This window comes from Thalassophryne amazonica, chromosome 1 (genome assembly GCF_902500255.1).
Source record: "Thalassophryne amazonica chromosome 1, fThaAma1.1, whole genome shotgun sequence".
NCBI lineage: Eukaryota > Metazoa > Chordata > Actinopteri > Batrachoidiformes > Batrachoididae > Thalassophryne > Thalassophryne amazonica.
The window spans coordinates 26232405-26247532 of NC_047103.1; the positions used below are offsets into that span (position 1 = coordinate 26232405).

The following is a 15128-nucleotide window of genomic DNA, read 5'->3' on the forward strand; positions in this document are numbered from 1 at the left end:
GGAAAGGAGTGGTAAAATGTAATTTATTTTTCACAATATCACACTTTTAGAATTTGTTGGACTTAATTATTTTATGATATGAACTTGTTGAGGGAAAATAATTTTCTCCTTTGCAAACTTAACCATATTGTTGCAAATGCACAATAAATCTAATTATAAATCCCCCCATGCAACATGTTTTGGGAAGGACACTTTCTGAAGACTAAATGTATTTTAAAGAATTAATTGCTGAAACATTGGTCACATTTGAAAATGAGGCTAATACATAATAATAAACACATAATTTATGGGCAGCCCCGCATTTCTTTTGTTCAACCATGTACTGGCACCAGCCATAATAAGACCACAACAAGATTTTTTTTTTTACTGTTAACACTTTTAAGACTGCCTTTTAAGGATTTACACCATCACAACATGTTTCTTGGCAACTTGAGAGTTGTTTGATGACTCCTCTGCATTTACCCAACTTTTAAGAAGCTCTCTTTTCAGGATGATCACTGTCTCTTTAACTAGTGAGGTGGCTTACTTCAGCCTTGTTTCCGCCGAGTGGACCGGGTCGGTATGGCACGGTACGGTTCGGAATGGTTAAGCATGGCTTGCTTGCATTTATACTGCCAGCAGTACTCTTTGTTTGGTAGGTGGAGCATTGTAAATGTCGACATGCACATCATCGAGATGGACAGCGTGACATCATATTGTTGTAATGCACCTCCTCATTTGACCAAGCTTGACTGCTTTTCACTGACATTCTTCATTGTGTGGATATTTAAAATGCCACATATATTTTCGACAGAATTCTGATAGGACTTAAGCTTTCACAGGGTGAAGCATTCCTATGTTGCTATGAGCCAGCAGTCAGAGGCAGTGGGTTAGCTCCTCCCTTTTGTTTCTGTGAAGGCTCTCAGTTGGCCAGGTGGTTTCCATAGTAGAGAAGCTTGAATCTTTGACTGGACTGGGTTGCTTGACGCGAGGACGTTTCACTTCTAATTGCAGAAGCTTCCTCAGCTAAATTTCTTGCTCTAGTAGTCTGACTTCTGTCTTGACTCTTGTAGAGAAGACTCTCTCTACAAGATTCAAGCTTCTCTATTCCTCCCTTTTGCTACCATTAGACTATTTTGCTACCCTAAGTGAAAAGCACCAAAAAGTGGTACGGTACGGGTTGGTTATTTTGGTACGCGTCCCTAAATCTGAATATGGAAACCCATAAAATACCATGCTGTGCTGACCCCGGCTACTAGGTGGAAATGAGGCTTTCAGTTGTTTAATGGGTATTTACCGCCATCTGCTGTTGTGGATGTATATGACATATAAATGTCGAGAACACTTACTGTGAAAGGACACTCAAAAATATTCAGAACAATGCAATACTTTGGAACCAAAACTAAATCAAGACAGAACAATTCTTTTTTGAAAGCAGAAACTATTAAGAACCTGAAGTGAGAACTATGATGAAATCATGAATGTGCTACATTTTCTCTGCACTGGTTTTACTTCAATTTGGTGAAAATACTAACTAAAGTATCAGCTGGCAACAGAACAGTGAAGAGACCCAGAAATGTTATAATGGTATAATGATGTATGATGTCATATTTCTAATCTGCTCTCAATTACGTGTTGATTGAATTTTATTTTTTGATATGTAGTTACTTCTTGAGCACTGAAGATGGTCCAAAGCGAAGGCATCTGTACTGGTAATGGCTGCTCGATTGTTATCTGTGCAGCAGGTTTGTGGAAAATCTGTGAAGCTTCAATTGTCCTCTCCTCTTTGTTTCCATAGTGCAGACACGTTTGGTTCATTCAACCGTCGCTGTTTGTCATGCGCCCTGTCTGACAGCTGTGGCTACGTCAGTGGCTCCTTCAGCCGCGACATGAGCTACTTCCTGCTCAACTGTCAAGGTAATGATGCATCTCTGACCCAAGCCTCCTTCCTGCTGTGCCGACCTCCACGTTTTTCCGAATAGGGACTCAACCTGACCTCTTTCTGAGAGTGCTGCATGCTGTATGCTGTATTTGGTTTTCCTGTAGACCCTGACCTTTCAATCTGATATAGTTCATGTCACAGCTGTGCTACAGATTGCATTAAAAAAAAGAATTCAGCTATGGTAAAAGCAAATAACCACAGAGGACCTTTTTACGTCCGCCAAGGATGCAATAAAATCATCAGCGTTTTGTCCCTCTGTTAGAAGGATTACGTCAAAACTACTGCATGGATTTTGGCGAGGTTTTCACCACAGATATATATTAGGACATGGAAGACTTCATTAAATTTTGGAGGTGATCCGGATTCTGGATCAAGAGTTCACTTTATATAGGCTTTCAAGATTACGTCAAAACTACTTCACAGATTATCACCAAATTTGCACCATAGATAAATAATAGGGCATGGAAGACTCCACTGAATGATCCGGTGTCACAGACCGAACGATCCCCCCTAAAAATCGGTCTGCCTTTTGCATATGCACATGCGCGCAACAATGGTGATGCGTATTGCTTATTTTCTGGAAAATTAGTCCCCTCTGGGTTTCTCGCTTTGCCGCCAGAGGAATAAGACGCTTGCTTGTGATCTCGCTCTTGATATACATAAATTTTTTTTCAATGTGACAATCTGACCGTGTCATAATATTAACAAATTAAAAGGATCTATTACAAATGTCATTTTTAAATGCGACGTAAGACCGCAGGAAGCCAACCCGTGTGAAGGTGAAGCAATAAATTCTTTGAAAAATTAAAAAACAAGCAAAAACTTTATACTTGTATTTAATAGTTTTGTGTTCCAAATCAATACATAAGGCTTAGTAACGTAAGACCACGCCACACCACGGTGCTTTTTTTTTTTCAAGCCTCCTGGTCCACTTCAACCCACATGAAGGTGGAACGATAAATTCTTTGAAAAACTAAAAAACAAGCAAAAACTTTATACTTGTATTTAATAGTTTTGTGTTCCAAATCAATACATATGACTTAGTAACGTAAGACAACGCTGCACCACGGTGCTTTTTTTCAAGCCTCCTGGCCCACTCCAACCCACATGAAGGTGGAACGATAAATTCTTTGAAAAATTAAAAAACAAGCAAAAACTTTATACTTGTATTTAATAGTTTTGTGTTCCAAATCAATACATATGGCTTAGTAAGGTAAGACCACACCGCACCACGGTGCTTTTTTTTTTTCAAGCCTCCTGGTCCACTTCAACCCACATGAAGGTGGAACGATAAATTCTTTGAAAAACTAAAAAACAAGCAAAAATTTTATACTTGTATTTAATAGTTTTGTGTTCCAAATCAATACATATGACTTAGTAACGTAAGACAACGCTGCACCACGGTGCTTTTTTTCAAGCCTCCTGGTCCACTCCAACCCACATGAAGGTGGAACGATAAATTCTTTGAAAAATTAAAAAACAAGCAAAAACTTTGTACTTGTATTTAATAGTTTTGTGTTATATATCAATATATATGGCTTAGTAACTTAAGACTGCGCTGCACCATGGCACTTTTTTTTCAAGTTTTTTTTTCAAAATTGTTTGAAAAATTAAAAAACAAGCAAAAACTTACCTTCTAGCTTGTACTGCCCTTTTTCCAAAGCCTTCCTCACCACCCTCTTCTGGATTTTGGTAAAACCAGCAGGGTAAGTGAAATCCTTCAAGTGCGACTTAATCGCCTCCATCAGTTCGCCAAAACTCCATCGTCCAAAATTCGCTCTTCAGTTGCAACCATTATCACTAGATATATATATCAAGAGCAAGATCACAAGCAAGCGTCTTATTCCTTCAGCGGCAAAGCAAGAAACCCTGGGGGACTAACTTTCCTGAAAATAAACAATACGCGTCACCACTGTTGCGCATATGGAAAAGGCGGACCGATTTTTAGGGGGAACTGTTCAGTCTGTGACACAGGATTGGCAGACGTCAGAAATCTCTGATTGCTCTCATTTTTTTTTTTTTTTTTTGTCATTGTGCTTGTCTGTCCTGTGTTTGACTCTAAGCTCTTCATTATTTAATCATAAAGCCAAAAGTCTTCTGCCAGTCACCTTTGCACCTTTATTATGATAATCGTTGAACTTTGATCAAACAGGTGATGACCTGGATTCACTGCTTGTCAGTGATCCTCTTCTTCATACATTTTTTATCTTCCTTCTCCCAGACTTCTCATGAGAATATCTCTGACGAGATGATGATATCATTACCACAATGAGAGAGAATGACACTGTTCCTGTAATATGTTACCAATTTACAAAGTGCATCAATCACTTCATTAGCTCCTCCACCTCCCTGTTTTCAGGTTTTAGAGCTTAGTTTCAGAGCGTTTATGACCCAGAAATGGAAAACGTTATTTCAGCTGTTGCATTAGATAAATTGAATAAGTAAAGAACTTTCTCTGGCAGAGATGATCTGGGATGTCTCTGTAGGTTTTCGTGTATTATTCCATCGATGTGTAGGCCATGGCAGTAGTTTCTAAAAGGACAAATCAGATTTCATTCATGTCTTCTAGTGTGCACCTCAAACAACCAGCAGCAGCAGTAGGCCAATTAGGTACGGGGCTAAAAATGTACATACAGGGCCAGCCCAGTCCATAGGCAGTATAGACAGTTACTAAGGGTGCCATCCATCCAGGAGGGGGCACCACAAATAAGGGAAAAAAGTCAACTTTCACTGTCCTTATATTAAGACTAGTTAATACAGTTTCCCTATTAGTATAAAATAAACAAACTGTCACAAGGAAATACCATCATCTTTACACACAACAACACAGCAACAATGGGGGACGTCATCAAATACACTACACTTTACATTTATGGTATTAACAATATGCCGCTCATCCAAACTGACTAAACCAATTTTACGACAAACCACAACAAATCAACAATACTAACAACACTGTTAAACCAACAGGAACCACAATAACAACACTTAAAAGCCTGAAACCCCGAACTCCCATCATGCATTGCAGTACAACAATGTGGATCCTTAGCGACCGGCCAATAGTTTCCTCTTTGCCCCCCTCACCTTCTAAAGTGTCTGATGAGCTTTTCTGAGTCGTTACATCATTGTGACATAACAACATTAACTGGCACAAGAGAAAAGAAGAGCAGGGAAAATGGGTCCAAGAAAAAGGTACAGTAAAAATAAGAGATCGCCAGACCAGTCACTAAGACTACAAATTGTTGTGCTGCAATGCATTATGGGAGTTCAGTACCATAAGTGTCATGTGTAGTGTGTTTTATGACTTCCACCATTGTCTCTTGTCATGTTGTGTGTAAAGATAATAGCGTCTCCTTGTGGCAGAGTGTGGAAAAGGTCTTTAGTTTTTTTTTTACCCATCTTACCAAAACAATATGAGGAATAATTATTTTTTGGAGGGTGGGGGGGCGATGCCACTGGTTAGGGTTGGCATTGTGTACATATCACAATGGAATCTGGCTTGGGAATGCCTTGTAATCCCCCAGGAAGAGTTAAAGGGCTTGGCTAAGGATAGGGAAGTGTGGGAAGAGCAGCTTTGTCTAGTTCTACCACTAACTGGACCTGGATAAGCATCAGAAAATTAATGAATGTTATAGAAACCCAGTTAATGACTCCCTGTGGACGAGATGACAGTCCAGTGGAGGTTACTTCATCAACTAAGACAGGTACCTGTTTACATCTGGGTGTACTGAGAGGTAGTGTGACTAAGAACAGAACTCTGGTCTACCTACTCAACCCCATCACAGGCAAACAAAAAGAATACATATTGTTGAAAAGTGGTTCCATCAATCATCTTTTTCTTTCCTCAGGCCCTGACATCCCGTTTGTTGCAGTATATAAGACACAGCAAGGAGGAGATATGCAAGACCGAGAACGTGAGTACTTCAATCATTTACCTCGGTAATGTACATCTACAAGATTCTCAACCACATTATGCACATTAAAGGTGACCTTTGCAGAGAAGCGCGAGCGTTGCATTGAACATGACCTTGTCAAAAGGGTACCTCACGACAACCTGTGCACCAAGTCTGTTTGTCTACAGGTCAGGTCCACACTGATGGCAGTAATCTCATTACTGCTCAGAATGGATGCTCTCATTAACTTATGGCCTGCTCACTGGCAATATTAGCAACCTGTAATGTCATTACAGCAGAGAGCTTGTGCACTGTGTAGGAGAGAGAGTTAGTGAAAAGATTTTAAAGTTTCATTAACTGCAGCTTCTGCTGCACAGTCGGGATATAACAGAGGTGCAGGTGCCTTTGTACCTAGTAGACTCATTTGAATGGCAATGATCCCGGTGCCCAAAAAGTAGGCATCTGCATGTTGATTAATTGGATTTGAAGGCCTTGATTAAAGTAGTTTCTGTAATGTTGCTGGGCAGCGGCTTCCATATTTAAATCACTATTTCCTTCAAGTCAGATGATTAAATAAGATGAATAATGTTTTGCATGGAGAGACCCCCCCCCCCCCCCCCCCCCCACACACACACACTTCTGTTTTGGTATGGAGCTGATCACAACCAACCATGTGGTGAACAGTCGTGATGAGGAGGGTGAGCCTATTTCAGTTCAATTTATTTCATTTAGATCATGCCAAATCACAACAAAAGCTGCCTCAAGGTGCTTCACACAAGTAAGGTCTAACCTTACCAACCCCTAGAGCAAGCACACAGGCGACAGTGGTAAGGAAAAACTCCCTCTCATGATTTGAGGAAGAAACCTCAAGCAGACCAGACTCAAAGGGGGGACCCTCTGTTTGGGCCATGCTACCGACACACTTGACAATACAAATATACAGGAAATTTTTGGAGTCCATGCTGGTGTCCAGGACAGGAGGCTTGCAGGAGAAGACACCAACAACCACTTCAGAGAAAGAGAAAGAAAAAAAAACAGAATCAGGCAGCAGAAAGACAACAAATAAGCAGAGAATGACTTTTTTGCTTCTACATTGAATTCCATTCCAGTTTTGATTACATTAATGAAATACTATACATACATTGAAAATCCTTGCAGAAGTGTACGTATGTACTGATAAACGGTCTGTTGCTGGGTGCACTAAAGCAGCCCGTACCCACATTCCAGTGTCAAAACTAATTAAGTGTAGACTGATTATTTAATTATGTGTACAGGTATTTCAGAAGTCCTGAAACTGGAGAATAATGACAACCTGAGGCTGACCCTGGACTCCATGCAGATGCCCACAGTAGAGTACAAGGAGATTAACATGGACGATTACAGTAAGTATCAAGTGAAACAGTCACATATATGTACAAGAGTCCTGATATCACACAAAAAATGTTAACTTGAAGACAAACTCTTTGTCACATGCGTAATATAGATAGATAGATAGATAGATAGATAGATAGATAGATAGATAGATAGATAGATAGATAGATAGATAGATAGATAGATAGATAGATAGATAGATAGATAGATAGATAGATAGATAGATAGATAGATAGATAGATAGATAGATAGATAGATAGCTTTTATTATCATTGTCATTACAACGAGATTTCCGCACTCACATTCCATATACAAACAGCAATTAATCTACAATTATTACTTGTTTACTGTAATAATGGCACACATCAGAATTAGGACAACACATATACATTTGACAGTTTATGTGCACTAAACTTGAAACAGTCCGTTTTCCAAATTGAGGCGATGTGAGTGTGTTGGTAGCCGCTGCAACTGAAGTCGCGCCGCCTGCCAGCTTGGGAAGAAGGGGGGCCTGCCGCGGGGGAGGGGGGGGTTTAGGAAGAGAGGTAAAAGGAGAAACTGGAGCATGCTTCAGTCCATGTGTAAGTCAGTTACTGTCTTTGTGGGTTGAGATAAGAATGGAGCCAAATAATCTCACCAAAGCCTGAATTCCTCTGGAGGTAAACAGTGGGCAATTGACCTTGAGGCTAGATAGCCTGGAGTGTTGCAGCTAAGCAGTGAAAAACACTTTTTAACAGTTCCACTTGAACAACCAAATCCCAATTATGAATTAAGAATATTCCCAATTATGAATTAAGAATATTCACCGGCCTCCGAAACTTTCAGCTTCAACTGCAAGGCATGCATCAGCTCCAAGGTGTCATCCAATTTGTGTCTGAGTTCAAGAGTCAACGCAGTCTGAGAATGCACTGCCTTGCCAACCTCGTTAATCATGACGTACAAGCGAGGGGTCGTGGTTCTTGATGCCGCCATCTTGCCGGTTTTCCGGTGGACCATGTCAGCACATAAGCCAAAAAGTACCAGCCCTGCTGCCATGAGACCAAAAATGAATAAATCCTCGACATCCTCAACGGAGAAAGGCGCCAAGCATGCAACACGCCAAGACCCCCAGGAGTTGAGGACATAGCCCGCAGGATACGTTCCATCTGGGCAGGTAGGACCCCTGGTCCCGACCTTCTTGTAGAAAAAATGGTGTCAATAGCGTTCAGAGCTGATCAATTCCATGGTTAATCCAATAGTAGTCCAATAGATCCAGAATCCAATATAGTTTTGAGGAATTCACAGGCTGGTGAAGTAGGGACTTGAAGGTTAAAGGCAGAGAGATAAGGGAGAGTGGAGGAGATGCGACCGCCCTCGTCAGAAGTCCCAAGCTATACATCACAAACAGCGCTGTGCAGTGTTTTAAAACACAATCTTTTAATTAAACCATCGCCAGATTGATTCCTCTGTTGGAGCAGCTGGAGATCAGACTCATTACTCCTCCACATTTTACAGTATGTGACATTGTGCTTGATTTTCATTCAGCAACAACAATAAAAATCTGTTCTCTTAATATTTGCTAAAACATCTGCTTGTTAAATACAGTTAATGCAATATTGGAAAAATGAAAAAAAAAAAACATGAATTATATGAATTTTTATGTCCCCATAGTCCAGGAGACAGTCATCAATTTTTGACCTGATTGGTACCACTGGAGGTGATAACCATCCCAGGGTGGTAGCTGTAGCCAGGTAGGGGGTCAATGAAGAATTACACAGAGTTCAAAATGTAAAAATGCTTCAACCATGTTGAAAAAATATATCACATTATTTGTCTTATCATAATGATTCCAAAAAGGTATAGTTTGGACTATCTGTGACGCAATGTTCTGGAATTTTGGGGTAAAAGCAGCAAAAATGGTGACAAAGGTCAGTTTAATTTTGTACAGGGGTCCAAGTTAAAGTTGCTCCAATTTCAGTAAAAATGACGCAAATTATTGGTTGAAATAAAAGGAATAATTTTGACTGTGTGGAATATCTCCAAAGTAAAGTTCAAACAAGGTTGACGTCCATTGAATTCAATGACAGGTAGTATATGTTACCCTGTAAAATGATAACTAAGCATGACAGATGGTGCAAGCTATTCCTTATTAGAACCCTATCAACCCAATCAATAATTTGCACCATTTTTTACTGGAATTGAAGTACCTTTAACTTTTGACCCCGGTATAAACTGAAACTGATCTTTGTCACCATGTTTGCTGTTTTAACCCCATAACTCCAGAGCATTCCATCACAGATAGTCCAAACTATACCTTTTTGGAATCGTGATGATCAGACAAATCATGTGATATAGTTTTTAACATGATTGGAGCATTTTTACATTTTGACCTCTGTGTAATTCTTCATTGACCCCTACCTGGCTATAACTACCACCCTGGGATGGTAATCATACATTTTTGTGTAGGCCATGATACACTGAGGCTGGATTCTAAGTGTTGTTTGGTCACCTTCATTGGTACTAAAAACCTGCTTGGCCCATGGACCACCATCCAGTCTCAAAGATGGATCTGCTGGCACTGCGACCTGGACTCGGATAAATGGCAGAAAATGAATGACTGAATGCTTGCTACCTCATCAGGATGTGGCACATTTTGAAAAGATACCCATGGCCTGCTTCACTTCAAATGTGCAAACAGTTATTTCAAAGTAAGACCCTTCAGTCCTGATTGTTTCAATGCAGAGTTCCATTTGTTTATCCACTTGTCGTCTTCTAGCACCTTATCTTCTTGTTTTGTAGATTTTATCGGGGGGTTGACAACCTGTTAGCGCAGTCACCAAGTAGACAGAAGTATGGACTACTACATTTTCTACTGTCTTAACACACACTTAATTATCCCCCTGGTATGAAATACGGGGAGATATAGTCATCAGCATAACCGTCTGTCCGTCCGTTAATGTGATATCTCTAAAATCAGTTGATCAGTTTCATTCATGATCCCCCAAAAACTTTGTACAGTATTAATTTGTGGAGACCAGGGGGTTATGTCATCTCCTGATGCCTCTTGTTATCATTACTGACACCTTGTGGTCAGAATTAAAATTGCCTTTCATTGTTATGCTGATGATACTCAGTTGTACATGCCGATAACTGAGGGAAATCTCATTCCCATAAAATCCCTGGAGGATTGTCTTCTATCAGTGAGAAGCTGAATGTCTAGTAATGTCCTACTTTTAAACTCTAATGAGACTGAAATGATGGTTCTTGTCCAGCGAGACATCGGCATCAGTTTGACCAGCTGGCGCTCGGCCTGGGTTTGTGTGTCGTTCATCATACGGACAAAGTGAGGAACCTTGAGGTAATTTTTGATCCCACGTTGTCCTTTGACCTCCACATCAGGGATGTTACTAGGACTGCTTTTTCCACCTGCGAAATATAGCGAGGATCCGCCCCATCCTGTCTATGGCTGATGCTGAGACCCTGATTCATGCTTTTGATTCTTCTAGACTAGATTATTATAATAATCTATTTTCAGGGTTACCGCAGTCCAGCATTAGGCGTCTTCAGCTGGTTCAGAACACTGCTGCCAGACTTTTGAACGTAGAAGAAGGTCTGAACATATCACACCCATTTTGATGGTCAGTTATGATGGTCAGTTATGTCACATACCAATAAACCAAGTGGTTTATTGATATGTGACATTACTGACCATCTTCCTGTGTTCACTGTGTATGACTCCAATTGTAATTTTCAAGTAAAACCCCAATACTCTCCATTTAAACTATACTCAGCAAAAATATAAACGCAACACTTTTGGTTTTGCTCCCATTTTGTATGAGATGAACTCAAAGATCTAAAACTTTTTCCACATACACAATATCACCATTTCCCTCAAATATTGTTCACAAACCAGTCGAAATCTGTGATAGTGAGCACTTCTCCTTTGCTGAGATAATCCATCCCACCTCACAGGTGTGCCATACCAAGATGCTGATTAGACACCATGATTAGTGCACAGGTGTGCCTTAGACTGCCCACAATAAAAGGCCACTCTGAAAGGTGCAGTTTTGTTTTATTGGGGGGGGGATACCAGTCAGTATCTGGTGTGACCACCATTTGCCTCATGCAGTGCAACACATCTCCTTCGCATCATCCGTGAAGAGAACACCTCTCCAACGTGCCAAACGCCAGCGAATGTGAGCATTTGCCCACTCAAGTCGGTTACGACGACAAACTGGAGTCAGGTCGAGACCCCGATGAGGACGACGAGCATGCAGATGAGCTTCTTTGAGACGGTTTCTGACAGTTTGTGCAGAAATTCTTTGGTTATGCAAACCGATTGTTTCAGCAGCTGTCCGAGTGGCTGGTCTCAGACGATCTTGGAGGTGAACATGCTGGATGTGGAGGTCCTGGGCTGGTGTGGTTACACGTGGTATGCGGTTGTGAGGCTGGTTGGATGTACTGCCAAATTCTCTGAAACGACTTTGGAGACGGCTTATGGTAGAGACATGAACATTCAATACACGAGCAACAGCTCTGGTTGACATTCCTGCTGTCAGCATGCCAACTGCACGCTCCCTCAAATCTTGCGACATCTGTGGCATTGTGCTGTGTGATAAAACTGCACCTTTCAGAGTGGCCTTTTATTGTGGGCAGTCTAAGGCACACCTGTGCACTAATCATGGTGTCTAATCAGCATCTTGGTATGGCACACCTGTGAGGTGGGATGGATTATCTCAGCAAAGGAGAAGTGCTCACTATCACAGATTTAGACTGGTTTGTGAACAATATTTGAGGGAAATGGTGATATTGTGTATGTGGAAAAAGTTTTAGATCTTTGAGTTCATCTCATACAAAATGGGAGCAAAACCAAAAGTGTTGCGTTTATATTTTTGTTGAGTGTAGTAAGAACCCAAAAAGCAATAGATCAACTCAATAATGACAACAAAACAGGATTGGCACACTGTGTACAGGGAGAATGATGTGGATTGTGCCTTCAATAAATTTCTAGACATTTTCAGTTCATTATATGAGATAAACTGTCCAATACGCCAAGTCAACAAAAACAGTACTGTCGCCAAAAGTCCATGGTTAACAAAAGGTCTACAAAATGCTTGCAAAAAGAACAATACATTATACAGACAATTTGTTAGACTAAGGACAAAAGAATCTGAACTTAGATATAAATTATATAAAAACAAACTAATATAATTAGAGCCAGCAAGAAATTATATTATACCAATCTATTAAATAATAATAAAAAATGACACCAAGAGAATCTGGGAAATTCTTAAAACTATAATCAAAAATAAGGTAAGAGGTCATTCTTATCCATATTATTTTAGTGATAAGAACAGTGACATCTATAATATGAATAACATAGTTAATGGTTTTAATAACTTCTTTGTTAATATTGGACCCGACTTGGCAGCAAAAATTCCCGAAGGTTGTAACAAGGAGCAGGAATCACTCATAAAAATCAATCCAAACACAATGTTTCTCTCCAGTGTTAGTGAAGCCGAAATAATAGATATTGTTAATAAATGTAAAAATAAAAAAATCAACTGACTGTTATGACATAGATATGAAGCTAGTAAAAACAATAATTAAAAGCATATCAAAACCCCTGCCTCATATATGTAACTTGTCATTTCAAACTGGGACATTCCCGAACAAAATGAAAATGGCAAAAGTTATTCCACTATACAAAAATGGAAATAAACACATCTTCACAAACTACAGACCGATCTCTCTACTCCCACAATTACACCTTAGATAGTAAAAACTATATAGTTGGAATATTCATTGATTTAAAGAAAGCATTTGACACACTTGTGGGGTCCCACAGGGATCCATACTGGGTCCACATTTTCTTAATCTTTATATAAATGCCATTTTTAATGTGTCACAATTATTAAAATTATTATTATTTGCAGATGACACCAATATATTCTATTCCTGTGATAATTATAGCAAACTTATTAATGTGGTAAATAGTGAATTAATTAAGCTGAAAACCTGGTTGAATATTAATAAATTATCCCTAAATATAAATAAGACTAAAGTCATGTTTTTCGGAAATCATAATGACAATTCTAATTTACCAATAAATATAGACTGTGTCGAAATAGATAAAGTGTCAGAAATTAAATTTTTAGGGAAAAACATTGATAGTAAATTAAGCTGGAAGTCTCATATCAGCCACATACATAAAAAAGTTTCCAAGAATGTCTCTATTATGTACAAAGCAAAATATTTTCTGGATCATAATGCATTATATTTATTGTATTGTTCTTTAGTCTCTCCTTATTTAACATACTGTATAGAAATCTGGGGCAACAATTACAAAAGTTTGCTACATCCCCTCTGTATACTCCAAAAGCGTGCAATAAGAATCATCTATAAGGTAGGATACCTTGATCACACAAATAGTCTATTTTTGCAATCCAAATTGTTGAAAATGCCAGATTTGGTTAATTTCTACACTGCACAATTATTATATAAAGTCAGTAAAAACTCATTACCTAGTAATATTCTGAGTCTCTTCACTCAGAGAGAAGGGAGCTATAACTTTAGGGGATGTGGTAAAGTCAAGGCAGTGAGAACTACCAGGAAACGTTTCTGTGTGTCCGTGTGTGGCATTAAGCTGTGGAATAGTTTGGCACCTCAGCTCAAGCAATGTCCAAATATCCATCAATTCAAAAAAGATACAAAGAAATGGTTCTGTTGAAATACATGAATGAGGAGAGAGGTGCGTGATCGTCACGTCTTTTTAATTTATTTCTATTTAATTTACCTTTGCTTTTTTGCCTTATCAGCAATAGAAGGGGTCTCGCTAAGACACACAAACTTTCATAAAATACCTAGAATTATACTGTACATCAATTTAATTATATATATATCATAGCCATAATTGTAAATCATATTATTAAAAAAAGAAAATAATGATAATAATAAAATCTTACTATATGTTTGTTAATATAATATATGTTAACATATTTGCATAATACCTGTTATTGCCGGTGTCGTAACCATGGTCAAAAGTATTATTTTTATACATCAAGATCCTGTAGTCAAAATGCTAGTCAAATAGACGTATGGTGCTGATGGTAATAACTTAGAGAGAGGGGAGAAACATATATATATATATATATATATATATATATATATATATATATATATATATATATATATATATATATATATATATATATATATATATATATATATATATATATATATATGTGTGTATATATATAAGGCTTAAAACTTTCCTTTTTGCTAAAGCTTATAGTTAGGGCTGGATCAGGTGACCCTGAACCATCCCTTAGTTATGCTGCTATAGACGTAGACTGCTGGGGGGTTCCCATGATGCACTGTTTCTTTCTCTTTTTGCTCTGTATGCACCACTCTGCATTTAATCATTAGTGATCGATCTCTGCTCCCCTCCACAGCATGTCTTTTTCCTGGTTCTCTCCCTCAGCCCCAACCAGTCCCAGCAGAAGACTGCCCCTCCCTGAGCCTGGTTCTGCTGGAGGTTTCTTCCTGTTAAAAGGGAGTTTTTCCTTCCCACTGTAGCCAAGTGCTTGCTCACAGGGGGTCGTTTTGACCGTTGGGGTTTTACATAATTATTGTATGGCCTTGCCTTACAATATAAAGCGCCTTGGGGCAACTGTTTGTTGTGATTTGGCGCTATATAAAAAAATTGATTGATTGATTGATTTACATTTATATACATATGTACATATATAAATTTATTGATACATAAAAATACTTTTCTTTTTCTTTCCTCCTTGTTTCCCCTCACTTACATCACTTACATCACTATCACCAGATCAGGGCCGGCAAGCGGTGGTCTGTTGCTCGAAGGTCTCCCCCTTCTGCCAGCAGACTCCAAAACCTTGTCTTTTAATGCAGAGCCTAGGACATTTAGCAAAGGGTGGACCTGTGTCAGGGGGCGACCC

At 39.1% G+C, this 15128-nt stretch overlaps 1 protein-coding gene across 3 annotated transcripts in view; it reads left to right on the forward strand.

The window, feature by feature from the left end:
• The window catches only part of LOC117507722 (dipeptidyl aminopeptidase-like protein 6), a 660963-nt gene that overhangs the window by 624765 nt on the left and 21070 nt on the right, over nucleotides 1-15128 (forward strand). For 2 of the 3 annotated variants that reach the window (XM_034167551.1, XM_034167538.1), the window contains 4 exons: nucleotides 1644-1691; nucleotides 1778-1896; nucleotides 5770-5835; nucleotides 7089-7196. In XM_034167551.1, the coding sequence (XP_034023442.1) occupies nucleotides 1644-1691; nucleotides 1778-1896; nucleotides 5770-5835; nucleotides 7089-7196 (341 nt within the window). Of the gene's footprint in view, nucleotides 1-1643; nucleotides 1692-1773; nucleotides 1897-5769; nucleotides 5836-7088; nucleotides 7197-15128 lie in introns of all 3 variants that reach the window. The other variant, XM_034167544.1, reaches the window with a different exon arrangement.